General features: G+C 38.7%; 1 protein-coding gene across 13 annotated transcripts in view; it reads left to right on the plus strand.

The window, feature by feature from the left end:
* The first annotated feature begins 1,686 nt into the window (after positions 1-1,686).
* The window catches only part of PXK (PX domain containing serine/threonine kinase like), a 53,556-nt gene continuing 28,627 nt past the window's right edge, over positions 1,687-26,615 (plus strand). For 12 of the 13 annotated variants that reach the window (XM_087708755.1, XM_087708757.1, XM_087708756.1 and 9 more), the window contains exons 1-6: positions 1,687-1,885; positions 15,057-15,107; positions 19,205-19,252; positions 23,201-23,387; positions 24,429-24,506; positions 25,643-25,716. In XM_087708755.1, coding sequence (XP_087564881.1) covers positions 1,784-1,885; positions 15,057-15,107; positions 19,205-19,252; positions 23,201-23,387; positions 24,429-24,506; positions 25,643-25,716 — 540 coding nt within the window. In that variant the 5' untranslated portion in view covers positions 1,687-1,783. Of the gene's footprint in view, positions 1,886-1,920; positions 2,017-15,056; positions 15,108-19,204; positions 19,253-23,200; positions 23,388-24,428; positions 24,507-25,642; positions 25,717-26,615 lie in introns of those variants that run through there. The other variant, XM_087708759.1, reaches the window with a different exon arrangement.

The following is a 26,615-nucleotide window of genomic DNA, read 5'->3' on the forward strand; positions in this document are numbered from 1 at the left end:
TAACAGAATGAGCTGTTTTCTATAATTGGAGGTATTTAAAGAGAGAGATCAACAGTTATTATTCAAGTATATTGTAATAGCACCCTACACTATCTAGTAGGAACATGGATCAATTCCAGCAGACCTCTTAATCCTCTCCTAGACTCATTAAATACTAGCAAGTTTGTTTTTGTTTTCAATCCATTACAAGGGTGTTAAATTGCAGAAGTTTTTTTTTTTAAAAAGATGGTCAATATATATAACTTTAGACAACAATGAGAATACCACAAAGTTTTGTCTAGTTTACTGTTTGTTTTTTAAAAAAAGTATTTAATCAAGAGGCATCTTAAAATAAGTGAAGGTTGGCATGGCACTTGGTTGAACTATAGTACTTAAGTTTCACTTTCCTTTCTCCTAGTCTTTACCATCTCGGTTTCGTTTCTCTAGGAAATGGTTGATTAATTCACAGCCTCTCTAGGGTACAATAAAAACATTGTCCAAAGAATTAACCAATGTGAGACACAACTGTACTATAATTAACAGCAGTATTGTGTGTAGAAAGGTGATCTTTGTCCAATTTTTACAGGTCACCGCTTTTATTTTAAAAGTCCTACATAACTGCTGAATAAGATATGTGGTCTTATGACATTACATTCCCTATTTTAAAACTTCTCTTCGTACATATCACTAAAGATAAGTTAAATGCCAAATTTTCATAGGATGTTATTTCAAACCTGGCTTAAGACAGTCTTTGCTGCCAAAAACTGATTAATTTGCTCAAACACACTATTAGTCAGTCTCCTTAAACATTTTAGGAATTGTTTTCTCGTACAAGTACAGCATTGCACATTTATGCAAGTGTTATTTTCTATACTGATGTTTCTAAATATTTTCCTCCATTAGCCCCCCCCCCCTTTCCAAAATGATGCAATTTATAAGCAGCATATAAACATGTTTCTCAACCTTGGCAACATTAAGCTGTGTGGATTTTAATTCCTAAAATTCCCAAGCCAGCATGCTGGTTGGGAAATTCTGGGAATTTACTTTCTCCCATTTTAACTTCATCAAGGTTGAGAAACACTGAATAAGAAGACTGTTACCTTAGGTGAAGTGAATAGGTTGTCATATATATTTTCTCAAATATACTCCGGGGCAACAACACCCAAATATGATGAAGTAGCATTAAAACCAAAATATTTCTGGGAATTTAATCCTGAGCCAGGCCACCATATTAGATTGGCCACTGGGTTGCTGTCCTCTCACCTGCATCACTCGCCCTCACTTTCCTTAGGCATCCTTCACCATTTTTAACTTTCCAAGATGAGGCATGAGTGCTATAGCTGCAAAAGTATAGGCGGCCTTACAGGGAAAATAAAGCCCCTTGCCTCCCATGAAGCCGTAAACCCTTTGGCCATAATGCGTAAGTCCCTAAGATACTACGCGTTGTTTCATCTGTTTCAGGCAATTCAACCTGCAGGAGTAAACGTAGAGGAAAATACGGTTGCAATGGAGCGATGGGCTGTTTTGCACGCTCCGCAAGAAGCTATTGCAAGGCAATAACTCCATATCCACCCCGGCCTTCCTCGCCCAAGCGCTGTGCCGGCCAAGCTGACGTCGCGGGGCCGTCCTTGGCCGGGGGAGGGCTTCCCGCTCTGCCTACTCGTCGGCCTTTAAGACCCGGAGGAGGGACGGCTCCGGACAGGCGGTTCCTGTGTTGACAGCCGCCGGAGACGCTCACAGCCGGAGGGAGCCGACTGGCGAAGGCACCGCGAGGGGCGCTGGGTTTCTGCCCCGGGCGTTCGGCATGGCCTTTATGGAGAAGCCGCCGGCTGGGAAAGTGCTGCTGGACGATACGGTGCCGCTGACAGCCGTCATCGAGGCGAGCCAGAGCCTGCATTCGCACACGGTGAGCCAGGCGAGCGGAACGGCTGGGCCCCGGCTGGGCTGCGGCAAGAACGCGGCGGCGGCTGGCGGGCGTGGGGCGCCCTGGAAGAATCCGTGAGCGCGGCGCGGACAGCACGGAGTTGGGTGCGGGAGGTCAGTCTGAGGATGTCGCGGCGCTATTCTGGCTTTCCCAGCGCCGGGCATTTCTTGTGGAGCTGGGGTCCCGGCTGGGCATTATGGGTGTCGAGCTGCAACCCCATCTGGAAGGGCCCTGATGGTGGGGGGAAAGATCTGGTCGCAGGCGTGGGCGCGAAGTAGCCTTTCTTTCCAAGGGGAGCGAGCGAGGATGGCCTTTGATTGGGGCAATTACTGAGCTTCTTCCCGCTGAAAGACTTGGGTTCAAATCTCGGCGGGGTCCGCTGCTTCTCAATGAAAAAGCAAGCAAAAGACGCCTCGTAGAGTTTCGCTTGCGGGGGCTTTTTTACGCTTGGGATGCGGGTGGGCGGTCATTCCAAGTGTTGGTAAATGTTAGGCGCGGAGCAATTTGTAAAACGTTACAAATTCCGAATGGGACGAGTTTGAAAACGGTTGCTACCTGGAGGAAATTTTCTACCCGGTCCCGTCTTTCCCCACGCTCCGTGATTGTGATTGAAACCAAAGCGAACGCCTGATTGAAACCACGCTGCCCCATGTGGCGGGATGGGATTGCCCTGGGGATCGTTTACCCCTTTAAAGTACATAGGTTAACAAGATAAGATAGGCGTTTGACGATTTGCTGCTACGTGTAATATACGGGTTGTTGTATAATATTTTCTAGCAAGGGTTGCCTATTAAAAAAAGTGGCAAACCAACGGAAGCCTGTTAATTCAGTTCCCGGAAAGTGATTTATTTGAGGAGGGGAATGTTTTTAGTTAGATTCAGCTGGAAACCCTGGTTGAAAAGGCCAGCTAGGAGAGGAAGAATAAAAGCCTCTTTTAGTGGGTGAGGATAAACCTTCAAAACTGAAATATATTTTAACTGAGCACAGAAAAGGTTAATCTGATCTAGTAATCTTCTGGAAGCAACTTTTAATTGATGGAGCCACCCAACTCAGACATTGTGACTGTGTGGGTGGTATGATAATAAATTAAAAAACAAGTGAACAATTAAGTTAAAATCCGAAACATTAATAGGCAACCAGGAAATCATATATCCATCTCCCGAAAAGCCCGAAACATTGAAGCTCCAAATCCTGAGGGAAAAGCTAAGTTTTAATTGCCTTTTTAAAGACCAATATAGTTACGTTTAGACAGTGTTCACTATGGTATTCAGATTTTAGTGAAGAAGAAGAAAAGTAACAGTATGTATTTCTTTGTCTGAGAGAACTGAGGCTTTTGGATAGTGGCAGATTTTTAATAATTTTTTAAATAATTCAAAAAGTTGCCCATACTAAAAACAAAACTTAATTAAATGTAGTTCATATACATGGGAAATTTAAAGTATTGTGAATATAGTTATTGGCTAGTTGGTTATGCTCTTTATTACCCAGCATGGACCAATCATTTTTGAATTGGTTTTGCAATAGGAGCTAATAATGAGATTTTTTCAGTGCCATTTTTACTTGCAGAATAGATGAGATTGGTGGCCCTAATGGGGAGAGGAAAGAAAGCTAGGAAAATGAGATGAGCATCACCCCTAGAGTAGGACATGACTGGGGAGGGGAAACCTTTGCGGGTTTTTTTTTTTTACAATAACAGGGAGGCAGTTTATAATTGTTAAGGTGCTGGCCTAGGGTTACTTTTGGACACTGGGAGTTCTAGTTCTAGGCCTACATTAGGCCTGAAAGCCAGCTGAATGTTTTGGAGCAGTCACTGTTTCTCAACCTAGCCCATCTCACAGAGGTAAATAGGCAGGAGTACTAGGTATGTTTGCTGCTTTTTTATATATGGAAATGGCATAATAATCTCAGAAATTCAATGCCAGAGCAACACTTGTGCTGCTTGCTTAGGCATTTGTTACCAAGCTATTCTCCTTCCTACACCTAATGTTTTCACCAACAAGCTAGCCCCACAATAATCAATTTAAAAAACCTCCCCCTATTCAATAATCTCAGCAGAGCAGAACAAAATGCTATTGAAGGACTTAAGTATAATGACGTCATAGTCAACCTGACAAAGGAGTAGACCTTGTTATTATAAAACAAATTGTGTCAAGGAAGCTGAGAAGGAACTCTCCAACACAATGTTAGACAACTTCTCAGATTTCACAGCAATACAGGTCGTTCTTGATTTACAGCCCTAATGAAGCTTGCCTGTCACGGTTGTAACTTGTGCGGGTTGTAAAGTGGTTTGCTCATGTGATCTGTTTTTATGACATTTTTTGCAGCTGTTGTAAAGCAAACACAGTGGTTGTTAACCACAACCAATGGTTGCTGTGGGTGCTGTTTTGCTGAAAACCCAAATGTTGGATTTTGGGCAAAACAACAGTCCTAAAACACAGTCACATGACCATGGGACACTGCAGATGGCTCGTAAATGCATCCACGATGCAGAGTATCTGAAGTATGTTCATATGATCAAGGAGGGTGACCATCAGAATATCAAATCCAGGTCATAACCCACCCTTGACTAGGTAGGTCAATTGCAACTTCACATGTTAAGTGACCAACTGTAAAGCAAGGACTACCTGTACATGAAACAGAACTACATAATCTGATGAAACAATTTCCTTAGGACATACAAGGCAGTATCTACTGGAAATACTCTAGCAGTCCTACCTACCTATACAAACCAGACAATCCACTCTGTCCCATTGTCTCAACCATTGAAACAATCATAGCTGGACTATCATGTCTCAAGGGCTCTATACTGAGACCTTAAGCCACCAGCATTCCTAGTTATATAAAAGACACCACAGATTCCTTAGAAGATTGAATTCCATAGGCAATCTGTTTAACAATGCCGCTTTAGCCACCATGGATGTTGAGAAACTATGCATGAAGTTTCCCCACAAATATGGACTTCAAGCCATCAAAAACGTAATCACGGATGCCAATAAAGGATGGCTTGCCAGCAGACAGTGTAAATTTTCTACTCACTACTTTACCTTTGGTAGTGCAAACTTTCCCAAGCCTTTCTTTACCAGTCTAGAAACATGTGCAGATGAGCTAGCACAACTTTATTGTAAGGTTACATTAACAATCTTGCAAGTCTGAAAGTATAAATCTCTTGCTATCTGTATTCTTGCTTGGCTGTATTCTTACAGTCCAAGAACTTAGGAAGGGTGTCTTCGGAGCCTCTTGTCCCACCCCTTATGTGACTGTGGGCTCTGTTGTCTTTTCTGACTTTCCTTGGTAATATCCCTCCCCAAGTCTCCCAAGGTCTTTCGCACATACTATTGCATGTAATAACATATGCCTGCAAATTAATGGACCAGCCATAGTACACACATAGCTGCATAACTTCTTCATCTGGAATAACACTTTCTCAACTCTTATTTCCTGAAGCCCCTGGTGACATTTCCATAGTTTTGTAGAAATGCATACAGGCAACCACCCAGCCTGAGCAGTTGCTCTCAAGCAACAAGGTAATTATGATAACATGGGAACCAGACCCTGTTTCCAACCCAGATACCTAGCTGTCTCTGTGTCTACACCAACAGAGCCACCATAGGCCCCAATCAAAAAACATGCAAAATTAGAGATGTCTTCAGAAGCTTTCTCTGATATAATATATGCTGTCACCTGCAAGCAACGACCCTTTAAATTCTGTGTAGGAGGAATGAGCCAAATTCCGTGCAAAAGAATTAACAGACATAAGTTTGATAGCAGGACTCAAAAGAGGGCACAGCATTTCAGAGTATTTTAACTCCCAGAGCATGCTATTGCAGATCTCAAAGGAACCATTTTAAAAATGGAGACTATAACAGCAGGGGATTCTTGAAACGTACCTTAAAAGATCTCAAGAAATGAAGTTTTTAACATATTTAGTTGTTAATAAGGTACTTACAGTCTGGCCCACATGTAGCCTGTATCTATATAACCAATATGTTTTCCCCTCCCATCCCCAGTTTAAATTTTACGTCAGTTTATCCACTCTGTGCATCTGATAAACTCCATGAAAGCCTACACCTGTTAATAAATTACATTAGTCTGAAAAGGTGCTAACAGACTACTAATTTTTGCCTCTGTAGTAGTGACTCTGTAATTTTTCATTTTAATCCTTTTCTATGTAAGGCTCCCATGTGGTACTGTTTGCTAACCAGGTAGTATTGCAACTGGAAATATAAAATACTTCATAGTAAATGTTTACAGAGTTAGTTCCTTCCTTCCTTCCTTCCTTCCTTCCTTCCTTCCTTCCTTCCTTCCTTCCTTCCTTCCTTCCTTCCTTCCTTCCTTCCTTCCTTCCAACAACTTATGAGGGTCTACTCAAGAGAAGGATCTTGGTTCTGAATAGAGAGCCAAGAATTATTGAAACAAGGTGGCTTTGATCTCTCTATGTTCCTTTCCATCACTGATATGTCTAAGTTACTCAGCAGCAGATAAGTAAGAATTCTTTATATTGTACAGTGGGAATATCTCAATAGCCAAGTTAATAAGATTTTATGTGAATTACATAAGGGAACCAAAAACTGTTGCCTTGCACTTCCTTCTTTTAGCTTTTTACCAGCAAAGGATTAGAAGGTTAGACTCATTGTTATAAGCCACAAATAATCTGCCTGAAACCATTCTTCTCTTGGCCTTTAGCAACTCATGAAATCCATTAGGGCGGAAAACACATTTCAAACTGATACTGTTTTCTAGACTGTCAGTACTAATACACAAACTCTGGAATAGTCATGAAAATGGATGAGATTTCATTATTTTTAAAGATTTACCATACATGTGTAATCTATTTAATAATCCTACAAAATCCTACTTGCTCATCAGGGATGAATTAATAAATTACTCTTATACTGGGCAGGGGGTTAAGATAGATCAGGAGTGTCAAACCTGCATTGTCACCATGGTGTCATGTGACATATTGTGACTCCCCCCCCTTCGTTAAACCAGACGTGGCCAGTGTGTGACACATCCAGCCCACGACCGCGAGGTTGATATCACTGAGCTAGAGTTCTTCAAAACTATACCCTTTATATTTTATAATTCTATTGGCAGAATTTATACTTTTTTTTTGGACTATCCAGGTCAGAACATGTCTTCCCTATAATAATATCTCCCCTACCTTAACTATCTTAAGTTTGAAGTTATCCTGTACTAGGAAACTGTTAGAAAAATAAGTTTGCAAGCACTAAGAAATCAACAAGGTGATACTCAGAAACCAGCAGTAAAACCAGTAAAAAACTATGCCAGACAAATATTTGACAATGTGACTGTATTTGTGGGCAAAGGAAATGCTTTAAACAGAGTCTACTTAAACTTAAGGCATTCGGTGTAAGATTTCAGTAGGCCCAGCCTCCTCCTTGATAAACTGGAACAATATGGAATGGATAGTTGCACTACCAAAAATGGATTCACAATTGGCTGAACAGCCGTAGCTAATGCATGGTGGACGTGGAGTAGTATGCAGTGAGGTACTTCAGGATTCAGCCCAGTACGCGTCAACCGCTTTGTAAATGAACTAGATGAAAGAACAGAAGAGATGCACATAAAATTTGCAGATGACTTAAAACTGAGGTAAAGAGGGAATTGTTAGCATGCCAGAAGATAGGCTCAAAATTCAAAAGGATTTTGACCAACTTGAAATTGGTGTTTATCCAACAAAACATTGCTCACTAGTAAGAAATATAAGAATTCTGCACATCATGGCCTACTCTAAACCTATTTCCAAGTCATTTTCTTTCCTGCCAGATTTCTTTGCCCCATCCTTTGGACACGCATCTCCGTGTGTCCTTCTTTTCATAGGAATAAGATTTGCTATGCCCTTCGTAAGGATAAAATTTGCCACTGTTCTTCACTGACAGGGTAAGAATTAATTCTCACAGTTGCTTTTCTTTGCAACATGTTTGCTTCCTATTTGTGCTTCTAAGAATTAAACATAAACAAAATTAAGCAGGGCAGGGAACTGGCAGGGGACAAGGGACATGTTAGCAAGTGCTATATTGGAGACCCAGGTGCTAGACTCTTTATGGTTTGCAGCTAGAAGAAAATTAGACTAAAGGACACAAGCCTGGTACAGTCATCATCTGAAGAAATCCAAGTTAAATGTAAGAGCAGGCAAAAAAAACCTGATAAATGAGTTCTGTGAATTTTTTTAAACAACAGAGTCATATGACACCCTCACGCTTCATCAATGTTACTTCTTTTAACTAAATGCATCTTTAAGCAAGATTCTACATACTACCAGAAGTTGTGCCTTATAGTCAAACTGAAGGGGGGAAGTATGTAATATTGGTGTGCATAAACATTAATGTCAGGTTGCATCAGTGTTAGGCTAGGATAGAATAGCTCATTGATCAATCTCTATTTGTGTCCAGGAACAAAAGTGCCTGTAATGTGTATTCTGAATAGGATTTGCAGTACTGTTGATATTCAATTGATGCTAGATTCTGTAGGAAGGTTTTCTGCTGCTTTTTCTAGTACTTCGGCTGGCTTGATTACAGGATCTGTCGTTTTACATTCTGCGGTCCATTTAGGATTCTCCTACAGTGCAACTTGCAAAAGTGGGTATATAAAAACCAAGTGGGAGAGAGAAAGGGATAGGAAAGTTGGTCAGATGGGTGGATAGTTTGGTATAGTGGTTAAGGTGCTGACCTAGAAACCAGGAACTTGTGAGTTTTAATCCTGCCTTAGGCATGAAAGCCTGCTTGGTAACTTTGGGCTAGTCACTTTCTCAGCCCAACTCACCTGACTAGGCTGTTGTGGTGAAAATAGGTGGAGGAAGGAGTATAGGGTATAATCATTGTCTTGAGATATTTGTAAAAATAATGGAAGGATAAAAATAAATATCAGTGGACAATACAGTGTCAAAGGATCCCTCCTTTGGTACCTAATACATCCCTTTATTTTTTAAATATACTTTTCATTAATCATGTTAAATAAAAGATTTGCCACAAAGAAAAGGGGGTCAACCTATTTTCCAAAGTACCAGAGGGCAGGGCAAGAAAAAAAATGGATGGAAATTAATCAAGGAGAGGAGCAACCTGGAACTGAGGAGAAACTTCCTAACTGTGAGGACAATTAACCAGTTGAATAGCTTGCCTTCAGATGTTGTGGGAGCTTCAGCACTGCAGGTTTTAAAGAAGAGACTGGATACCCACTTGTCTCAAATGGTATAGGGCACGCCGGCCATCTGGTCTTTGTGGGTGCCAGAGCACCAGAAAGCTGCCTGAAAACAGCTTGAAATGCTCCCCCCCCAAGCCCAGGAAACAGCCTGTTTTCTGGGCTGTTGGGGGGGGGGGGGCTTTTTAGGCTGTGTTTTGACCCCAAAATGGCCTAACAATGGCCTGAAAAATGGCCTGAAAAACAGTCTGAAAAAGGCCCCCAAAACAGCCTGAAAACAACCTGAAAAACATCCAAAAAATAGGCATGTGTGTGCCGGCAGGGCTGATCTTTGGGTTTCTGGCTCTCTGGCGCACACATGTACACGCATGCATGTGTGTTCTAGTTTGGGCACTTGGTGCAGAAAAAGTTCGCCATCACTGGTATAGGATCTTCTGCTTGAGCAGTGGATTATAGTAAAAGACCTCCAAGGTCCCCTTCCAGCTCTATTCTGAATTGAATTGAGCCTATGCAAAAAAAAAAAAAAAAGCATGCTGCAATTTAAATTTCCAACTACCTGTCTCTTTATTTACAAAATTTCTGTGGATCTCACACCTAGACCTTGTAAGCATCCTTATCAGGTCATTACAACCAAATACTTTGGTGGAAAAAATGCCCACCTGCCCAGAAAAAAACCGAAACTGAAGATAAACGCTAATAATAAAGTTATTGTGGGCATCTATAAGAAATGAGAGATAGAAATCTCATTAGTCTGTATTCTGGTCATGCTTTTAGCTGAACTATATATGTGAATAGGCAGACCTTCTAAGACACTTTCTGAGAATGTTCACAGCATGTTCTCAAAATTGCAGAAGTAGCCACTAAATCAAAAATGTTCACACATTTGCCTTACCGTTCATAAAACATAATTGGTTTTCTTTTTTGATAGCCCTGCAGAAAATAGACTTGGCTTGTAACTGAATGTCCAATTCTGATTTGCTGTTCCAGTTCACTACCTTGTTTCCCATAAACGTGACTTATATGGAAATTGGCTTCTTAAAACCGCTAATATCACATGAGTTTGCTGAATAAAAACACACGTTTTCAGTATGTGAGCACTGGAAATAATATCCCCTAATATTTCCATAAATGAACCATTTTTTAACAACCACCGTAACGTTAAAGGAAACTTTCATTTCAATCTATCTGTAAGCACCATGAACCATAATAAGAGCTCAGTTAAAATGTTACAGTACTTTGTGCTAAGCAGTTACCAATTATCTGGTAGTTTCTGTGTGTTCTGATGAATGTATCAGTCATACTCTTCTCTTATGATTGCAACAGATCTTTGATCGTGGCTGTTTTTATCACATGATCAGTGAGCAAATGACTTGCATGAGAGCAGTGAGACAGGCTAACATTATATGAGGAGCAAGATATTACATGATGATACATGAGGACAAAAGTAGGCTGGGTTTAGTCATACGTGACCACATTTATGTTTGTTTACATCGCTGAATGATTTATTCGTTTACATTTCTGTTTTGTTCTGTGGAATCCAAGGCAGGGATTCTATGCAATTTCATATTTGGGTGCTGAGCTGTCCCAGACCTGTTTAGCTTCAGTACTGACTCGGGAAATATGCCTTTAGGGGCTGTAGCACAATTTAGTTTGGAGAATATTGAAATAAGAGCCTGTAAATGACTTCTAAATACAAAGTTTTTCTTTTCTTGTGTAGCTAAGATAAGTTGGTTTACTTCTACTAAGTTTTTGTCCTGATCTAATCTCAGGTTGCTGGTATACTCCCTTAATTGCTCCTTATTTTATTTGGCTTTCTCGGCTTTATTTAGATGTCTATATTATTAGGCTCAGTAAATTATTCATTTAATTAATTGCCTGCAAATAAAGTCATGCATTTTATTAGCCCCTTTCCCAATTATATGCTTTACTTATTGAGCTACCCAAACATATCAATTATCTTTAGGTACAAAAGGGAAAAAGATTCTTCTGAAACATCTTTCTGCTTTTCTATATAAGCTAGGTTTTTTTTTTGTAGAGCAAAACCTAAATTATCAATGGTAGACAGCAAAACATTTTCTCTGCTAAGGATCATAAGAAAAGTTTAATTAGAAGTCTGTGTATACAGCAGAAAGTTTAAGCATGAGATGTTAATCATTTAATACAGGGATTATAGTTTATGCAATATAACAAATAGCTTTTTGCAGTACACATCAGCTTTCTGTGGCTTATTTGTTCTTGACTACATGCAGAATTGTAGTAAGTTTGTTTCGAGAATTTCTTTGTGAATTTGGTGCTTTATTTAGTTCTTTCTCACAGCTGGGAGCAACGGAGATGGAGAGCTGAGATTTATTTGTGTCATGTAGCAGATGACCAACAGTGATGGACAGTCTAATTTTACAAATTTTACTATTGCCTTTAAATTTAAAAAAAGCTGTTCGTTTCCTATAAGTTTCCCATTTCACCACTGATGCACTGAAATGTCTTTTTTATTCTGCTTTCACATGTTGGTGATTACAGATAAAGATCTGTTCGAAATGCCAGAAGCAGCTTTCTTGGGTTGGGGGTGGGATCTGAATATGAGTACTTAAGATTCTTAAGAATGGCAATCAGAAATATTTCTTTGGATAGTTAATCTCTCTATAGAACTAACAAGAAGAGCCGAGGTGGTGGAGTGGTTAGGGTGCAGTACTGCAGGCCACTTCAGCTGACTGCTATCTGCAGTTCAGCGGTTCAAATCTCACCGGCTCAAGGTTGACTCAGCCTTCCATCCTTCCGAGGTGGGTGAAATGAGGACCCGGATTGTTGTTGGGGGCGATATGCTGACTCTGTAAACTGCTTAGAGAGAGCAGAAAGCCCTATGAAGCGGTATATAAGTCTAACTGCTATTGCTATTGCTATTTTATTATAATCAGTGAGGTGAGAGAGAAAATGTACTTTCACATGATCAACAAGTACTCATAGATTAATTGAATGTTTTACTTTTTATTATTCTTATTTACATTGTTAATGTTACATAGAGCTCAGGGTCTTGTGGAGTTGGTTATTCAATAGATTAATAGAAATGAATATATTGAGGTCACATGGAACCGTAAATTATCATTAGATCTTCAGTAACATTTTTCCTTCAAAAGTGGATAGGAAGAGTATGAATTATTATGTGCTTAATTACCAATATCTGTTAAAAATGTATGATATAATTCTTTTGGCAAGCAAATATTCTATTGCAGAAGGCAGAAGAAACATTTCATAGGATGTTACATTATACAGAAATGTTAGGGTGATTTCCATGCTCTTTGTCTTTAGTATTGTGAAATATCGGAGTTCTCATACTAATACAGATAGTCCTCGACTTACTGTTAGGAATATAATCTGATGGTTGGGTTGGAAATATATAAATCATGGAACAATGCTGTACCTGTTTCTTTAAATCATGCTGTAAATGTGATTGGTTGCTGTTTCCTCAATCGGCCATAAGATGGAGCCAGAGTCACTGTTAGATGCTGATCTGATCTGAGTGTTTGGAAGCTGGCTGTTAGAAGTGCCGTGTGGTGATCAGTGTTGAGCTATTGTAAGTTTTGCAACTGCTAGCAAACTTTGTGCACTGGACTGATTATATGATACTGGACTATATTATTTGGATTATCCCTTAACTGAAAGACATTGATGACTGATTGACTTATCCGTGTATGACTTGGACTGTTTGATGGACTCTGATACCTCTATTTCCTCTATTACCTCTATTTAAACTGCAGTGTCTCTGTATGCTGGTTTGTGTGTTCTCCAACAACACTCTCACAACACTTCTCTGAATGCACTCGCTCTCCCAACGGGGAGCTTACCTAACACAACTGTTCATTTCGTGACTGTTCAAAGTTACAAGTGACTTATGACCGTTTTTCACACTTACAACCTTTGTAGCATCCCCTTAGTCATGTGATCAAAATTCAAATATTTGGCTAGTGCCTCATATTTATGATGGTTGCAGTATCCCAGGGTCCTGATATCCTTATTACAACCCCTTTTTGCGACCTTCTGACAAGCAAAATCAATATGTTAGGCTCCAAGTAATACACCCACTTAACATTCAGGCTTGACACAATGGGGAACTAACTTAACAACTATGACAAGAATGGTCATAAAATGGGGCAAAACTCATTTAAGAAATGTCTCACTTAACAACAGAAATTTTAGGCTCAGTTGTGGCTGTGTGAGGACTACCTGTAGTGGTCCATCCAGTAGAGGTGAAGGAGGATTATATGTGCAAGAAGAATTATCATGTGAGGTAAAATCCAAAATAAATGGTATAATATTCACATGTTGTTTAGGTTACATTCTTGGTACATTTTACTTGAAATTTGCCTGTTTTTAATGGATTAGGAATGCAGTATTAAGAAACAGGGAGAAAAATCCATCTGGATATTGTTGTCACACAATTGCTTCCTCCTTTGAGACAATGCACATCAGTTTGCCAAATTTGCCTTTCAGTAGAGGTAGGCCTTGCATAACAAGCATTCGTTCAAAGGCTGTTTGAAGCTACCGTATGATGGTACTAAATGAGAAGACTTATGGCCAGTCCTCATTGTTGCGGCCATCACAGCATCCCGTGATCACACTATTGCCATTTGTGTCCATCACTGCTGGCTTCTGACAAAGCAAAGTCAATGGAGACGCCAGCAGGAGGTTGCAAATAAAGATCACATGATGTTGCACCGAGTAATTGTCATGATTCACATGACGACTACAGCTGGAACTGCTGCTGTAACTTTATTGCAATCGGTGGTGTCATGCTTTATGACTGTGTTGCTTGGTGAAGGAGTTTCCAGTCCCAATTCCCATTGCTAACCAAGGGTTACCAGTAACTGCTTCTTTGAGACGTTGTAAGCTTAGCCTTGTGATCTCAGTGACAATATCCTCTTTGTGGTCCAAATTATTCTCAGTAAGTTTTCTAGCACTACAATTCAGAAGCATCAATTTGGCTTCACTCAGTCTTTCTGATAGTTCAGCTTTCATACTGACATGCTACATGAGCCTGATAGTTCATACCTTTATTGTTATTGTGATGTTTTTGCATTTTAATATTTTGTTTACATTTATCATAATTTTATCCCAATTAGTAAACGTGTCTTGCCTAATTCCATTGGTGTGAAATTTCTAGGAGGAACCACCACCCCCCTCCACAAACATGTATATTCTACTAAAACTCATGTCATGACTTGGTGAAATGGGGTCATGACTGGGTGAAACGGTACATCATAGGGCAACAATTTTTAAACCCAGGTATCTCAGAATGGACTAATTAATAAGACATGTCCAAAATCCAGGCCCCATCGATAGGGAGTGAATGATCAGAAAGTTGTGGCCGTTTCAGTGCTACTGGCTACTGCTGTGGTCATGTGATTTTCATTTTCAACATTCCATGACAGTTTCCCAGCCAGTCTCACAATCCCTCCTTTCCTCCACTTCCCTGCCTGCTGGGGAGATGAGGAAATTTCCAATGTTCCTTACCCGATTCCCACAAGAAAACTCAGTGGGAAGACAGCAGGAAGTCAGAAGACATTCCTGCTTCCATTGCTTTTTTGTGCAATTATGGCCATTTTGTTTCTCTGTTTAGGTAAGTAAATATCTCTATAACGATGAGGCATGAATTGCCTTATCCACCCTAAAAGCAGAATAGGAGAGATTTTCATTTTATAATGAGGGATACAATCGTTCAATTCATTGCAATGTCAGGAAAAAATATTAACAAGTGACGAAATGAAATAAAACATGCCCTAATAAACTAGTACAGAGAAGTGAACGGGTTGCAAGATGGGGCTCTAATGTTAACTTTGGAAAATATATAGTTGTCTAGATACCAAGATCAGGGCTGTAGTGGCTTTTAAAGGTCTTTTTGTCTTAATCCATGTCATATACTGAAATTATTTTAAAAGCAGTACTGCATTTCATTTGACAGATCATATAACATGTTATATGTTAATTGTGTTCTAATTTCTAGGAATATATTATTCGTGTACAAAGAGGGATTTCAATGGAAAACAGCTGGCAGGTAACTTCTTGACTTCTTAATATAAATTATAACATTTTTTTTCAACTAAACTAGGATAATACAGTATTTTCACCATATAATCACCATTTAAGAATCATTTGCTATAATGAATGAATTTTATTTTTGAATGAAAAAAGTTGTCAGTGAGATCAGAGCTTAGCTCATTATTTCTGCTTTCTCTTTCTCATATTCAGTCTTCTTGGCATGAACCAACAGAGCCGTAACTCAGTTGGTACATGTTAAATCATCACTAGTTTTAAGGTAACTAAAGTAATTAAAGAGGGACGTGGTGGCTCAGTGGCTAAGATGCTCTGCTTGCCGATCAGAAAGGTCGGCAGTTTGGTGGTTCGAATCCCTAGTGTCGAGTAACAGAGTGAGCTCCTGTTACTTGTACCACCTTCTGCCATCCTAGCAGTTTGAAAACTGGTAAAAAATGCAAGTAGAAAAATAGGAACCAATTTGTGGGAAGGTAACAACGCACCATGCACCTTCGGCATTTAGTCATGCCGGCCACATGACCATGGAAATGTCTTTGGATGGTGCTGGCTCTTTGGCTTGAAACAGAGATGAGCAACACCCCCTAGTGTCAGGAACGAGTAGCACATATGTGCAAGGGGAATCTTTACCTTTACTTAAAGTAATTAAAATCAGTAAAGCCAAAGTCTATTACAGGTAGCCCTTACTTACTACCACAATGGAGCTTGGAGTTTGGCCATTAAGTCATTGTGGTCATAAAATCAAGACATCCTGTGACCAAATTTGATTTTATGACTATTTTAACAATGGTCATAAAATGAGTCACTATGGTTAAGTAAACCACATGGTTCTTAAACGAATCCAGTACATCTAATGGGCACAAAAGAGCAGAAAACAAATTGCAATCATATGATTTCAGGACATTGCAACCAGTTGTAAATGTGAGACGGTTGTCAAGTGCCTGAAATGTGACAGGTTGTAAGGAACTGTTTTAAAAGCCTGTCATAACTTCCAATGGTTATTAAGTGACCACCTGTTGTAAATCGAGTATAGATTCTCTTCCCCGTGATCTTCTTAAAATCGGAATAAGAGCCAATTGGAATAAACTGAATTCCGTTTGTTTGTGTTAAACTTATACTTTCATAAGATCTTTTTTCTGTGGTTTGCTAGTAATAAGTATAAGTAAATGTAAAGGTTCCCCTACGACATGTGTGCTAGTCGTTCCCGACTCTAGGGGGCGGTGCTGATCTCCTTTTCAAAGCCAAAGTGACGCTGTCCGAAGATATCTCCGTGGTCATGTGGCCAGCATGATTAAACGCCGGAGTAATAAGGATACTCTATTTTAAAGACTAATGAAACTAACTCCAGGACATGACCAGCTGACAATTATTTCATTATTCCTGTCTTCTCTCAAATTATGAAGTCCAGACTACAGTTGGCCCCAAGCCTAGAACCTGGACTAGCAGATAATGACAGAATAAGGGCCCTTCCAAAAGTTTTACTTAAAATAAAAGTCCTCTCATCTAATGGATATGAACAGAGGTCAGACACTTTGCATTGTCTGCCTTGAAGAAAGTAGGTTGGGGCTACCTGAATCTGAGTCTCACCAATCTAGTATGGAGTGAATAGGAAGCTCTGTGCTTCTCAACAGTGATCTTTTCACCTGCTGCTATAGGAGAAAGGCAACATTAATCATTTTTCTCTCCTTTTGCTCTTTTTCAAGTATCTTTAAAAACAGTTGCTTTTCTCTTCTGGTGAAAAAGTCATCCATGAAATGCTAACTACTGGAGAAGATCCAATAACTCTTGTTTTTTAAATTATTTCTAAAGCTGGCAGGTAATAATGAATCATTGGCTGCTTGCATCCAGAACAGCCCTGAGCAAGAGTTGTAAGGCTGCATAATTCTTATTTATGATGTTGAGTAAAGACATGAAGTATACTTGATTGACACAGATACAAAGAATAAATGGTTTTATAGCTGATAGGATGATGGAGTTAGGAAAAGTTGTATCACTCTTGGGAAGAGACCTGATAGCTTCATCCTTCGAAATGCAGGTCTGTGATATGTGAGAATGCCAAAGTTTTCAATGTTTTTTTAAGAAGCTGGTCCTGTATTTCATTTCAGAAGGACAGAAGGTGCTGCTAATTAGGATCCTTGCAAACATTAGTTGTTCCAGAGGCACAGATGCCATAGGAGAAAGAAATATTTTTATTACCTATAAAGAGCCCTACTGGATTAGATCACAATCTCAGCTAGTCTAGCCTTCTTTGTGAAGGGCCAGATGTATTTGAGAAGTCACAAGTCTCAATGTTGCCAGATGCTCCAAATTTTCCTTTTGATATTCCTCCCCAGGAGAGAAGATTTTAGGCACGTGGTACTTATGGTTCTTAAAATAGTAAACAGCTACCAATATTAATATCAGGAATCATTGATTGTCTAATCCAGTGATGGCTAACCTTTTTTGGCTTGTGTGCCAAAAGCACTGGGGGGGGCACGGGGGTCGTGCGTGGGCGTGCCACACCCATAATGCTATGAGTGTGACCCCAGCACACTTTTTTCACCCTCCCCAGGCTCCAGAGGCTTTCTAGGAGCCTTGGGAGGGCAAAAACAGCCTGGCCCCCCGGGGGCTTCAGGAGCTTTCCTGAAGGCTCCGGAGGGCGAAAAATGGCCCTACGAGCAAACCAGAAGTCTGTTCCTGAACTTCCGGTTTGCCTGTAGGACCAGTTTTTCGCGCTCTGGAGGGTGAAATACAGCCTCAAAAGAAGGCTGAAGTCAGCTGGCTGAGGCCAGCATGCACATGTGCGCTGGAGCTGATAGGGCAATGCCTCGCGTGCCCTAACAAATGGCTCCATGTGCCACCTGTGGCAGGCGTGCCACAGGTTCACCATCATGCGTCTAATCTAAATAGCAGCAGTGGCACAGTGGTTAGAATGCAGAACTGCAGGCTACTTCTGTTGATCACCGGGCCCCAGCAGTTTGGCAGTTCGGGTCTCACTAGGCTCAAGGTTGACAGCCTTCCATCCTTCCGTGGTCACTAAAATGAGGACCCAGATTGTTGGGGGCAATATGCTGACTTTGTAAACTGCTTAGAGAAGGCTGTGAAGCACTGTGAAGCGGTATATAAGTCTAAGTGCTAATCTACCAGAACCCTATCTAATCATCTTTTAATATTATCCAAATTAACTACCATAACACAACTACTGAGAGTGAATTCCTCACTGTCTATTGCAGTGATGGCAAATCTTTTAGACACCAAATGTCCAAACTGCATGCTCACACATGTTCAAACTGAAAGGTGTATGCGTGTGCATGAACGCATGAACGTGTGCATGCACAGACATGCATGCACATGCAGCAGAGACCCAAAGACCAGCTGGCTGGTGGGAGGCAGGGTATCCCAACACTGGAAGCAGGGCAAGAGGTAAGATCTTTTTCTTTCGTGAGCTTCTGTTTCGTCATTTGTAGGGAAACAGATGCTCATGAAAGAAACACCACGAAGATCTCACCTGGGGTGACAGAGCACATGCCAGCAGAGAGGGCTCTGCATGCCACCTCTGGCACACATGTCATAGGTTCATCATCATGGGTTTATTGCATGAAAAATTTCTACCTCGTATTGGCCCTGAATACTCCTACAATTTTAGTTTAAATTGACCTCAGGTTTTAGCTGTACTGTTTGAGAGAATGAGGAAAAAGTCTGCTATCTCAATCGTACCTAATTTTAAATACTTTTATCATGCTGTCCTTTACTTCCATTTGTTCCAGGCAAAAGAGATCCAATTTTATAAATGGAGGTGGGAATAATTACTCATTATTCATGTCATTCATTAGTCAAGCACAAGTCCATTAAATTTCCCTGTGCACACACTATTATTCCTTGTGTAATTACATTGAAATAATTTTTGCTGTTATAGGCTCTGTGTAGAGGAGAAAGCAGCTTTGGCTTTTTCCAACTCCTGAAAGATTTTGTGTCTGACATTGACATTTATCCTTCTTGTCGTGGAATCTTCCAACACGGGCCAATAGGAGAATTTCGAACCTATGTCTGAATTACACATTAGATGAGATTTAAAGTGTATTTGAATGAGTTTTACCCAACTAATAAAATGTTATTTTGCAGATTATACGAAGATACAGTGATTTTGATTTGCTGAATAACACTTTGCAGGTAAATTAGTTTTCTTTTTATGTAAAACTGTTTTAAAATTTTTGATTTGTATATGGTAGTTATATCAGTTTTGTTTGTCTTCACTCAGATGTTTTTACATTAATTTGTGATTAAATTTTCTGATAGAAATCTGTATTTTAAATAAGTAAACATGCATACCTTTTAAATACCTATTTCGAAATTATCTCAAAACAGATATATAATCAGGATTAACTGTTGAAGAGACAAGAACTGTTTTGAGAAAATTGAAAACACAATGTGAAATCTAGCAGCTAGCTGAGTGTTAGTTAAGTGATTAAGCCAGGCAATAGATATTAGAACAATCTATAAATAATTACGGAAGAGTAAAATCAGAACGTGGGAAAGTTGCAAGTGTTGGCACTCAGTCATTTAACTTAAAGGCTCCTCTCGTTCACTGCTACAAAAGCAAAAGTCATATTGATCTTTTAATATGAAGTACTGACATGCAGTGTAGAGAACCATTTTATCAATTTTGAAAGGCCTTTCTGAATGGTGCTATTTATTGTGCAGTGAAATAGTGTCCTTTTGCGTTTTAAACACTGCAGTAATTGTGTGTTTTTACTTTCCAGGACACTGGTTTCTTTTAGTGTGTGTGGGAAAATAACAGAGAGAGACTGTATATTAAAGTGTCTAGTGGTTTGCAGGCAGAAGAAGGAAGTTGGTAGCTACATTATAGTCATTTTCAACAATTCCCTTGCTGCTACTCGTGCTTTGTCCGATATTAATAGCGGAAGAGTTGTGTTAATGTGGTTTCATTCACTGATCCTGCTATACATACTAGTGGAAATGCACATTACTAGTCTGTGCCCATTCTCAATGTGTGCTGGACTGAAAAAATGTTGAATTTCAAAGAAGATATATTTTTCAGGTCTAATTTGTGAAGCATCAAAGAACTCTATTGATGGACAGTATAAGAAATATATCGCAAATATAAAAGTGAAAGATTACATATAAGCCATTTTATATTGTTATGGTGGGAATCTTGAGAGACCATTAGATAATGGAGGCTTTCATCTCCATGCATGTCCTTTCATAGTGGTGGCAAAAAGCTCATTTATTGTTGCTTACGCTATTCTGAAAGTAATGGCTGTCAAGTAACAAGATAAATCTACAGCACTAGAAGATTAATATAATTTACATCACTTCTGGAACTGACTGACTGACTTAAATTCATTGTTTCCATGGGAAGGTGAAAATTTTAACAAATGAGAATATATTTTTTATTCCGCCATCTTCCTCTTGAGTTATAATCAATGAGCAAGAAACTAGATGTGCCATTTTAGAAATCAATATTTTTTGTGCATGGGCATCAGTAAACAATTTATTTTAAAATAATTTCCTCCCACAGAGTACAGTTTGTTTTTTAGATTGTTCCTAAGTTCAAGGATAATTATGCTCTTTCACAATAGTACTGCAATTGCATGTCCGGCAGGGTAATTATTGCTACACCACTTTTTTGCGTAAAGGTTGCATAACATACAGCGGACATGATAGCATGGACTTAATACATTAACAGATTCTCCTGTGGGATGTGTAGTGATGGCTCTGAATCCTGTCTCTGTAATACATCCCTGCTTTTTCTGACTAATACAGGCATCCTGGAAGTTAATGATTCCAGCTTTGTTCAGACTTAGATAAATAGAACAGAAATATAAAGCATTTCCTCCGCTAGCTTCAGCAGAATTTCTTGTTATTTCAAAACTGTTGAAAGGCATTAATCAAATGTATGATTTCCTTTCCTGAGAATGAATGAACTCAGTGAGAGTTTCTGGAAAAAAAAAAACATTCCTCAGATAAAGGGAAGAAACAGTTTTGCTGTACTCACAAAAGCTCTGAACTTTCCTTCCTGTTTCTGTTCGAACTGATAATCTGGGTTTGTTTTTACCCTTTTTCTTTTATTTTTTTATTTTTTCAAAAGAAATTGCTCTTTTTGAAAATAATTAAGTGTTCCCCTTGACCCCAAAACACCCAAATCCCCCCTCCAATCCTTTGTATCTTGAGGATACTTTTTTTTACATCAATATCAAAAAACTTCCATCCCCTCATAAATATTGTGTGTTATGTGCTAGCCGTGATTCTCCCCATATATATTCACAATGAATGACTTAAGTATTAAGTAGTTTTTAAAATGTACATTTATTAAAAATTTGGTGAAATGTAACAACTAAAATATAAATAAATCAAAACAGTACACTATTAAATAAATAAAAAAGGACCGTTTCATTTCTGTTAGCCTGGAACTAATTAATATAGAGCCAGTTCTTTAGTGTATTATTATAGTTAGACTGTAAAATCATTGCTCCATCTTTTCATTTTTAATATATCTATACATTTCCAAAATTGATAAAGAGCACATCTTTTGAATCTATTCTGTAACATCTGGATTGTAAATTTCTTCTCTACAAAATTATTCCTTTTGCCAAACCTCAGGCTTTTAAAGAGTTATTTCAAATGTTTAGTTTAATTCAGTAATCACAGCTACAGCTTTAACTACCATGATGTTCTCTAAATTATGTTAATAATGACTTCGACTCAAAAAAATGAGCTAAAAAGGCAGATGTTAGCAATAATAGAAGTACGTCACAATGTAAATCATTTTTCCTAGAACTAGGAGTTCTAAGATCTGTAAATGTTTCCTCTTAATATGAAAGAATGAGTCAAACTCTGACAGGGAAATACTTTTGAAAGTTTTTCTATAGTTTCTGCTAAAGAAATAGAGAATGCACAGTCTATCTTTTTTTTTTTAAAAAAAAACCAAGACTTTGACCAAAAGTTGCCATACTGCTTCATTTGCACTACATGATGTACACTATTTCCCCGAAAATAAGACCTCCCAGGATAATAAGCCCAATCAGGCTTTTGAGTGCACGTGTTAAAAACCTCTCCCCAAAATAAGCCCTCCCCAAAAATATTGCAACACAACAGCAGCCGTGAGGTGACCACACTTGCTGCCTCCTGCACCTCAAAAATAATAAGACCTCCCCGAAAATAAGGCCGGGGGCTTATTTTTGGAGTCAAAAGCGGAAACACAGTAGTTTGTTCTGGTGACATAGAACCATCAGAGCATATTTAGGAATGTAACCTTGCTTTGTTACTATAACTGCCATTTTATTGCTAATGAATTAATATAAAGTTTTAATCAGAAGCCTTTATTCTTTGTGAGGCAAGTTTGAATCTTTGACCCTCTCATATTATTGAAATACAATTCGCAGCATCTTTCACTATTGCTAAGGTGGTTAGACCTGTTGAAAGTTACAGATAGTCCTTGATTTACAACCACAATTGAGACCCAATTTTCTGTTGCTAAGCGAGATAAGATGTTAAGTGAATTTTGCCTCATTTTATGACTTTTCTTGCCACAATTGTTAAGCGAATCGTTGCACTTGTTAGGCTAGTAACACGTTGTTAAACTAATTGCCTTCTCCATTGACTTTGTCAGAATGTTGCAAAAGGTGATTATATGACCTGCAGCCATCATAAATACAAACCAGTTGCAATCATTCAAATGTTGATCATGTGACCATGGGGATGCTGCAATGGTCATAAGTGTGATAAACGGCCATAAGTCACTTTTTTCAATGCCATTGTAACTTTGAACGGGTACTAAACCATAAGTTAAGAACTATCAATATACCTTCTTATAGAAACCAACATCCTTGGTAATCACGATGAGACTTTTGAAGCCATGATTTCCTGTAAGTTTGGTTCATTGAATGAGTCACAGAGGTCTAATTTACATTTAAGCTAGAAACCATCAGAAAGACTATGTTAGTGTATTGCAGTAAACAACCCATTATATGGTTTTTGTAGTGTATGAACCCAGTCAACACTTTTGTAAGATGGGGATATTGATTGCATTTTTTATTGCAGATGTAATGAACATATTTTGTACTAGTAATTTTCACTAGGCCTGTTCTTCTTTTTAAGATTTCTGCTCTTAGCCTACCTCTTCCTCCCAAAAAATTGATTGGAAATATGGACCGTGAATTCATTGCTGAAAGACAGAAGGGCCTTCAGAACTATCTCAATGTGATTACTTCGAATCATATCCTATCCAACTGTGAACTAGTAAAGAAATTTTTGGATCCAAACAGCTATTCTATTAATTACACTGGTAAGGAGACAATTTTGAAAAAATTTTCATTGAAAAATCAAATATTTCAAATAGCCAGCACAGATTTCACATATTTCCTCTCTTTTTCTGCAAAAGAATGCATGACTTTAAGCAGTAGTTGTCTGCACATCTGAAACTAATGAACTGAAAATATGTCAGTTATGTCAGTTCATGGAATTGCCAGCACTATAGACGTGATGTCCTTGTCGGTCTATTTTATTAAAGCATTTCACAGCTCAAGGATTTCTCCCCCACTGAGCATTTCTTTCATGTTCAAAGATGAAACACCTGAACACAGTAGGTTGACCTGAGAATGGAATGCTGCCCGTAGCTTTTGAATTTCCTGGACTCCCTTGTGATTCTGGCTTCAGTGTTTATCCATGGAATGTTATCATTACTGAACTCCATGCTGGCAAATCATACTAAAGGAAATTTAGTGAATAGCATATATTCCAGGCAGATGAGACGTTATCCTCGCATTTGATTTTAACATGTCCTTGTATTCAAAAAATAATAATTGGAAACTTGCTGTATCTCACATAGGATTTTCTGTGCCTGGATTCTGTATATCTGTAAATATGTCTTTCAATTTACTTACTTCCCTCTCACTTCTTAGCATGGATGGCTGAGGGGGAGCCCTTATGTACCTATTAATTCACTGAGCCAGCATGATAGAAAATATGTGTTGCCTTACAGAAATACAAGAAATATAAGAATATAAGAAATATACAAATATTTTCTCAAGATCTCATACATGCCTATGTACAAAATCTAGGGTTTTTTGGCCACACAAATTATACATGTATTTTGTATTGATGAAGTTGGAAAAAATATGTCATTATGCCTTCATATTGTTTGAAAATTCCTCCCATATGATCTTGTTGTAGATATACTTTCCAATTTTAGTTTAACCTTTATCAGCCAACCTGAAGATAACTTACTGTTGAATGTTGACACACAGATACAATTTTAAAGTTGGAATTAACTTTACTGTAGACATTTGTCAATATTGATACATCTTCGCAATCCCTCTCTCTGCAGAAATTGCCTTACAGCATGTTTCAATGTTTTTTCGGTCAGAACCAAAGTGGGAAGTAGTAGAACCGTTAAAAGATATTGGTAAGAACATTAATTTTATTAGACATATAACATTCGTTATATATCACAGGCATCAGAATATGTTGTTGCTCTGTCCATCTCTCTATTGTGTTTTGTGTTGTAAGATAGATTGTTTTGTAAGCAAACATAGGGAGCAAACTTTGATGCAGTTCCTGATTGTCAGAATCAAGATTCTGCTGTCATTCTATTTAACTTATAGATTCCTTCTTTGTGGGCTCCATTCCACCTCCCCGCAGGGGACAAAGGATTTAAATCCCCTAATTATCTTTCCTTCCTATTCCCACCAAGCAGAGTCCTGATCTATAAAGCAAATATTTACAAATTGCTGTGTTTTTTGCTTCTTGCTTGGACCTTAAGTCAAAGGGTCTTTCCGTTCTTAAAATCCTAGTAATTGGAAATGCCAAGTGTTGACTGGATCCTTATCACATACTATGTTACTGAATGTTAAGCTTTGCACCATATTTTAAAACAGCAGTTCTCCTTCTTATCTTGGAATGTGCCTTACTGAATTGTACAATCAGTAAAAAATTAATGTTTTTTTAAATGCTAATACAAGTAGTCCTCAACTTACAACAGTTCATTTAGTGATCATCCAAAGTTACAGCTGCACTGGAAAAAGTGACTTATGACTGTTTTTCACACTTACGATCATTGCAGCATCCCATGGTCACGTTAGCAAAATCCAGACGCTTGGCAACTGACTCATATTTATCACGGTTGCAGTGTCCCAGTGTCACGTGATCACCTTTTGCAATCTTCTTACAAGCAAAGTCAACAGGGAACCCAGATTCACTTAACAACCGTGTTACAAACTTAACACCTGCAGTGATTCACTTAACAACTGTAGCAAGAAAAGTTGTAAAATGGGACAAAGTTCACTTAACAACTGTCTCATTTAGCAACAGAAAGTTTAGACTCAATTGTGTTCGTAAGTCGAGGACTACCTATATTGTAGAATACCTCTCTCTTTGGCTCTCCCTCTGAGCCTCCCCTCTCCCTCTGTATATTTCTCTCTCTCTCTTTTTTATATGCGCCCCCCTCCACCCACGCGAATCTCACAAGAGCATTACATTGCATGATGTACAGCGGTTACAACTCACTTTAACTTATTTTGATGAATTATATGTTTTTTTCAGGCTGGAGGATACGAAAGAAGTATTTCTTAATGAAGATTAAGAATCAACCAAAGGAGCGACTAGTGCTAAGTTGGGTTAGTTTTTTTTTTGTGTATGGGGGGGGCATTATCTCTTACCAAAATTGCAACATTGATTTTTGCTTTATGTGCTAACTAATATTTAAAGAAAACTGAGCACTGTCTCTAAAGTTAAGCAACTACTATGCTATTATACAGAGTTTAGTGAGGACCTTAGGGAAAATATGGAATAGTAGTTGTAAAGCCACTTAGAGAACAATTGCATAGTCTAAAGAGCCAAGCAAACATGAGAAAGAAATAAAAATAGATTCATTTTTGTTTTCTTTAGTATAAGATAGAAGAGAAACTAGGACAGGCTTTCAAGAGTCTATTATTATATCTTACAACAATAAAATAGCACTCTTGGTACCCCTGCAAGGTCTGTTCCTTGACTTATCTTGAAGAGTTGATTTTTGTAAGAAAATATTAATCGGCAGAGAGACTAGACAAGATATTCAGTCAGTTTATAATTTGTACAGTCCTGATAATATAATTTGTGATTTGTTAAATCAATATTATACAAAAACTGGAGTACTAGATAATCACTTGTTTACTGTAAAGACAAAAAAACCCTGCAACTTGGCAAATAGAAAGAGACCATCTTGTGTTGATTGGCAATGATTCATTAGATTTCTGTTGCTAAACTGTGAAAGCAGTTGGAGAAATGGAAAACAAGTGCTAAATAGCAATAGCAATAGCAATAATTAGACTTATATACCGCTTCATAGGGCTTTCAGCCCTCTCTAAGCGGTTTACAGAGTCAGCATATTGCCCCCAACAACAATCCGGGTCCTCATTTTACCACCTCGGAAGGATGGAAGGCTGAGTCAACCCTGAGCCGGTGAGATTTGAACAGTCAGCTGAAGTAGCCTGCAGTGCTGCATTTAACCACTGCGCCACCTCGGCTCCTCCTAAAT

This window comes from Thamnophis sirtalis, unplaced genomic scaffold, assembly GCF_051295495.1.
Source record: "Thamnophis sirtalis isolate CommonGarterSnake01/CBP01778 unplaced genomic scaffold, rThaSir2_p1.2 scaffold_3, whole genome shotgun sequence".
NCBI lineage: Eukaryota > Metazoa > Chordata > Lepidosauria > Squamata > Natricidae > Thamnophis > Thamnophis sirtalis.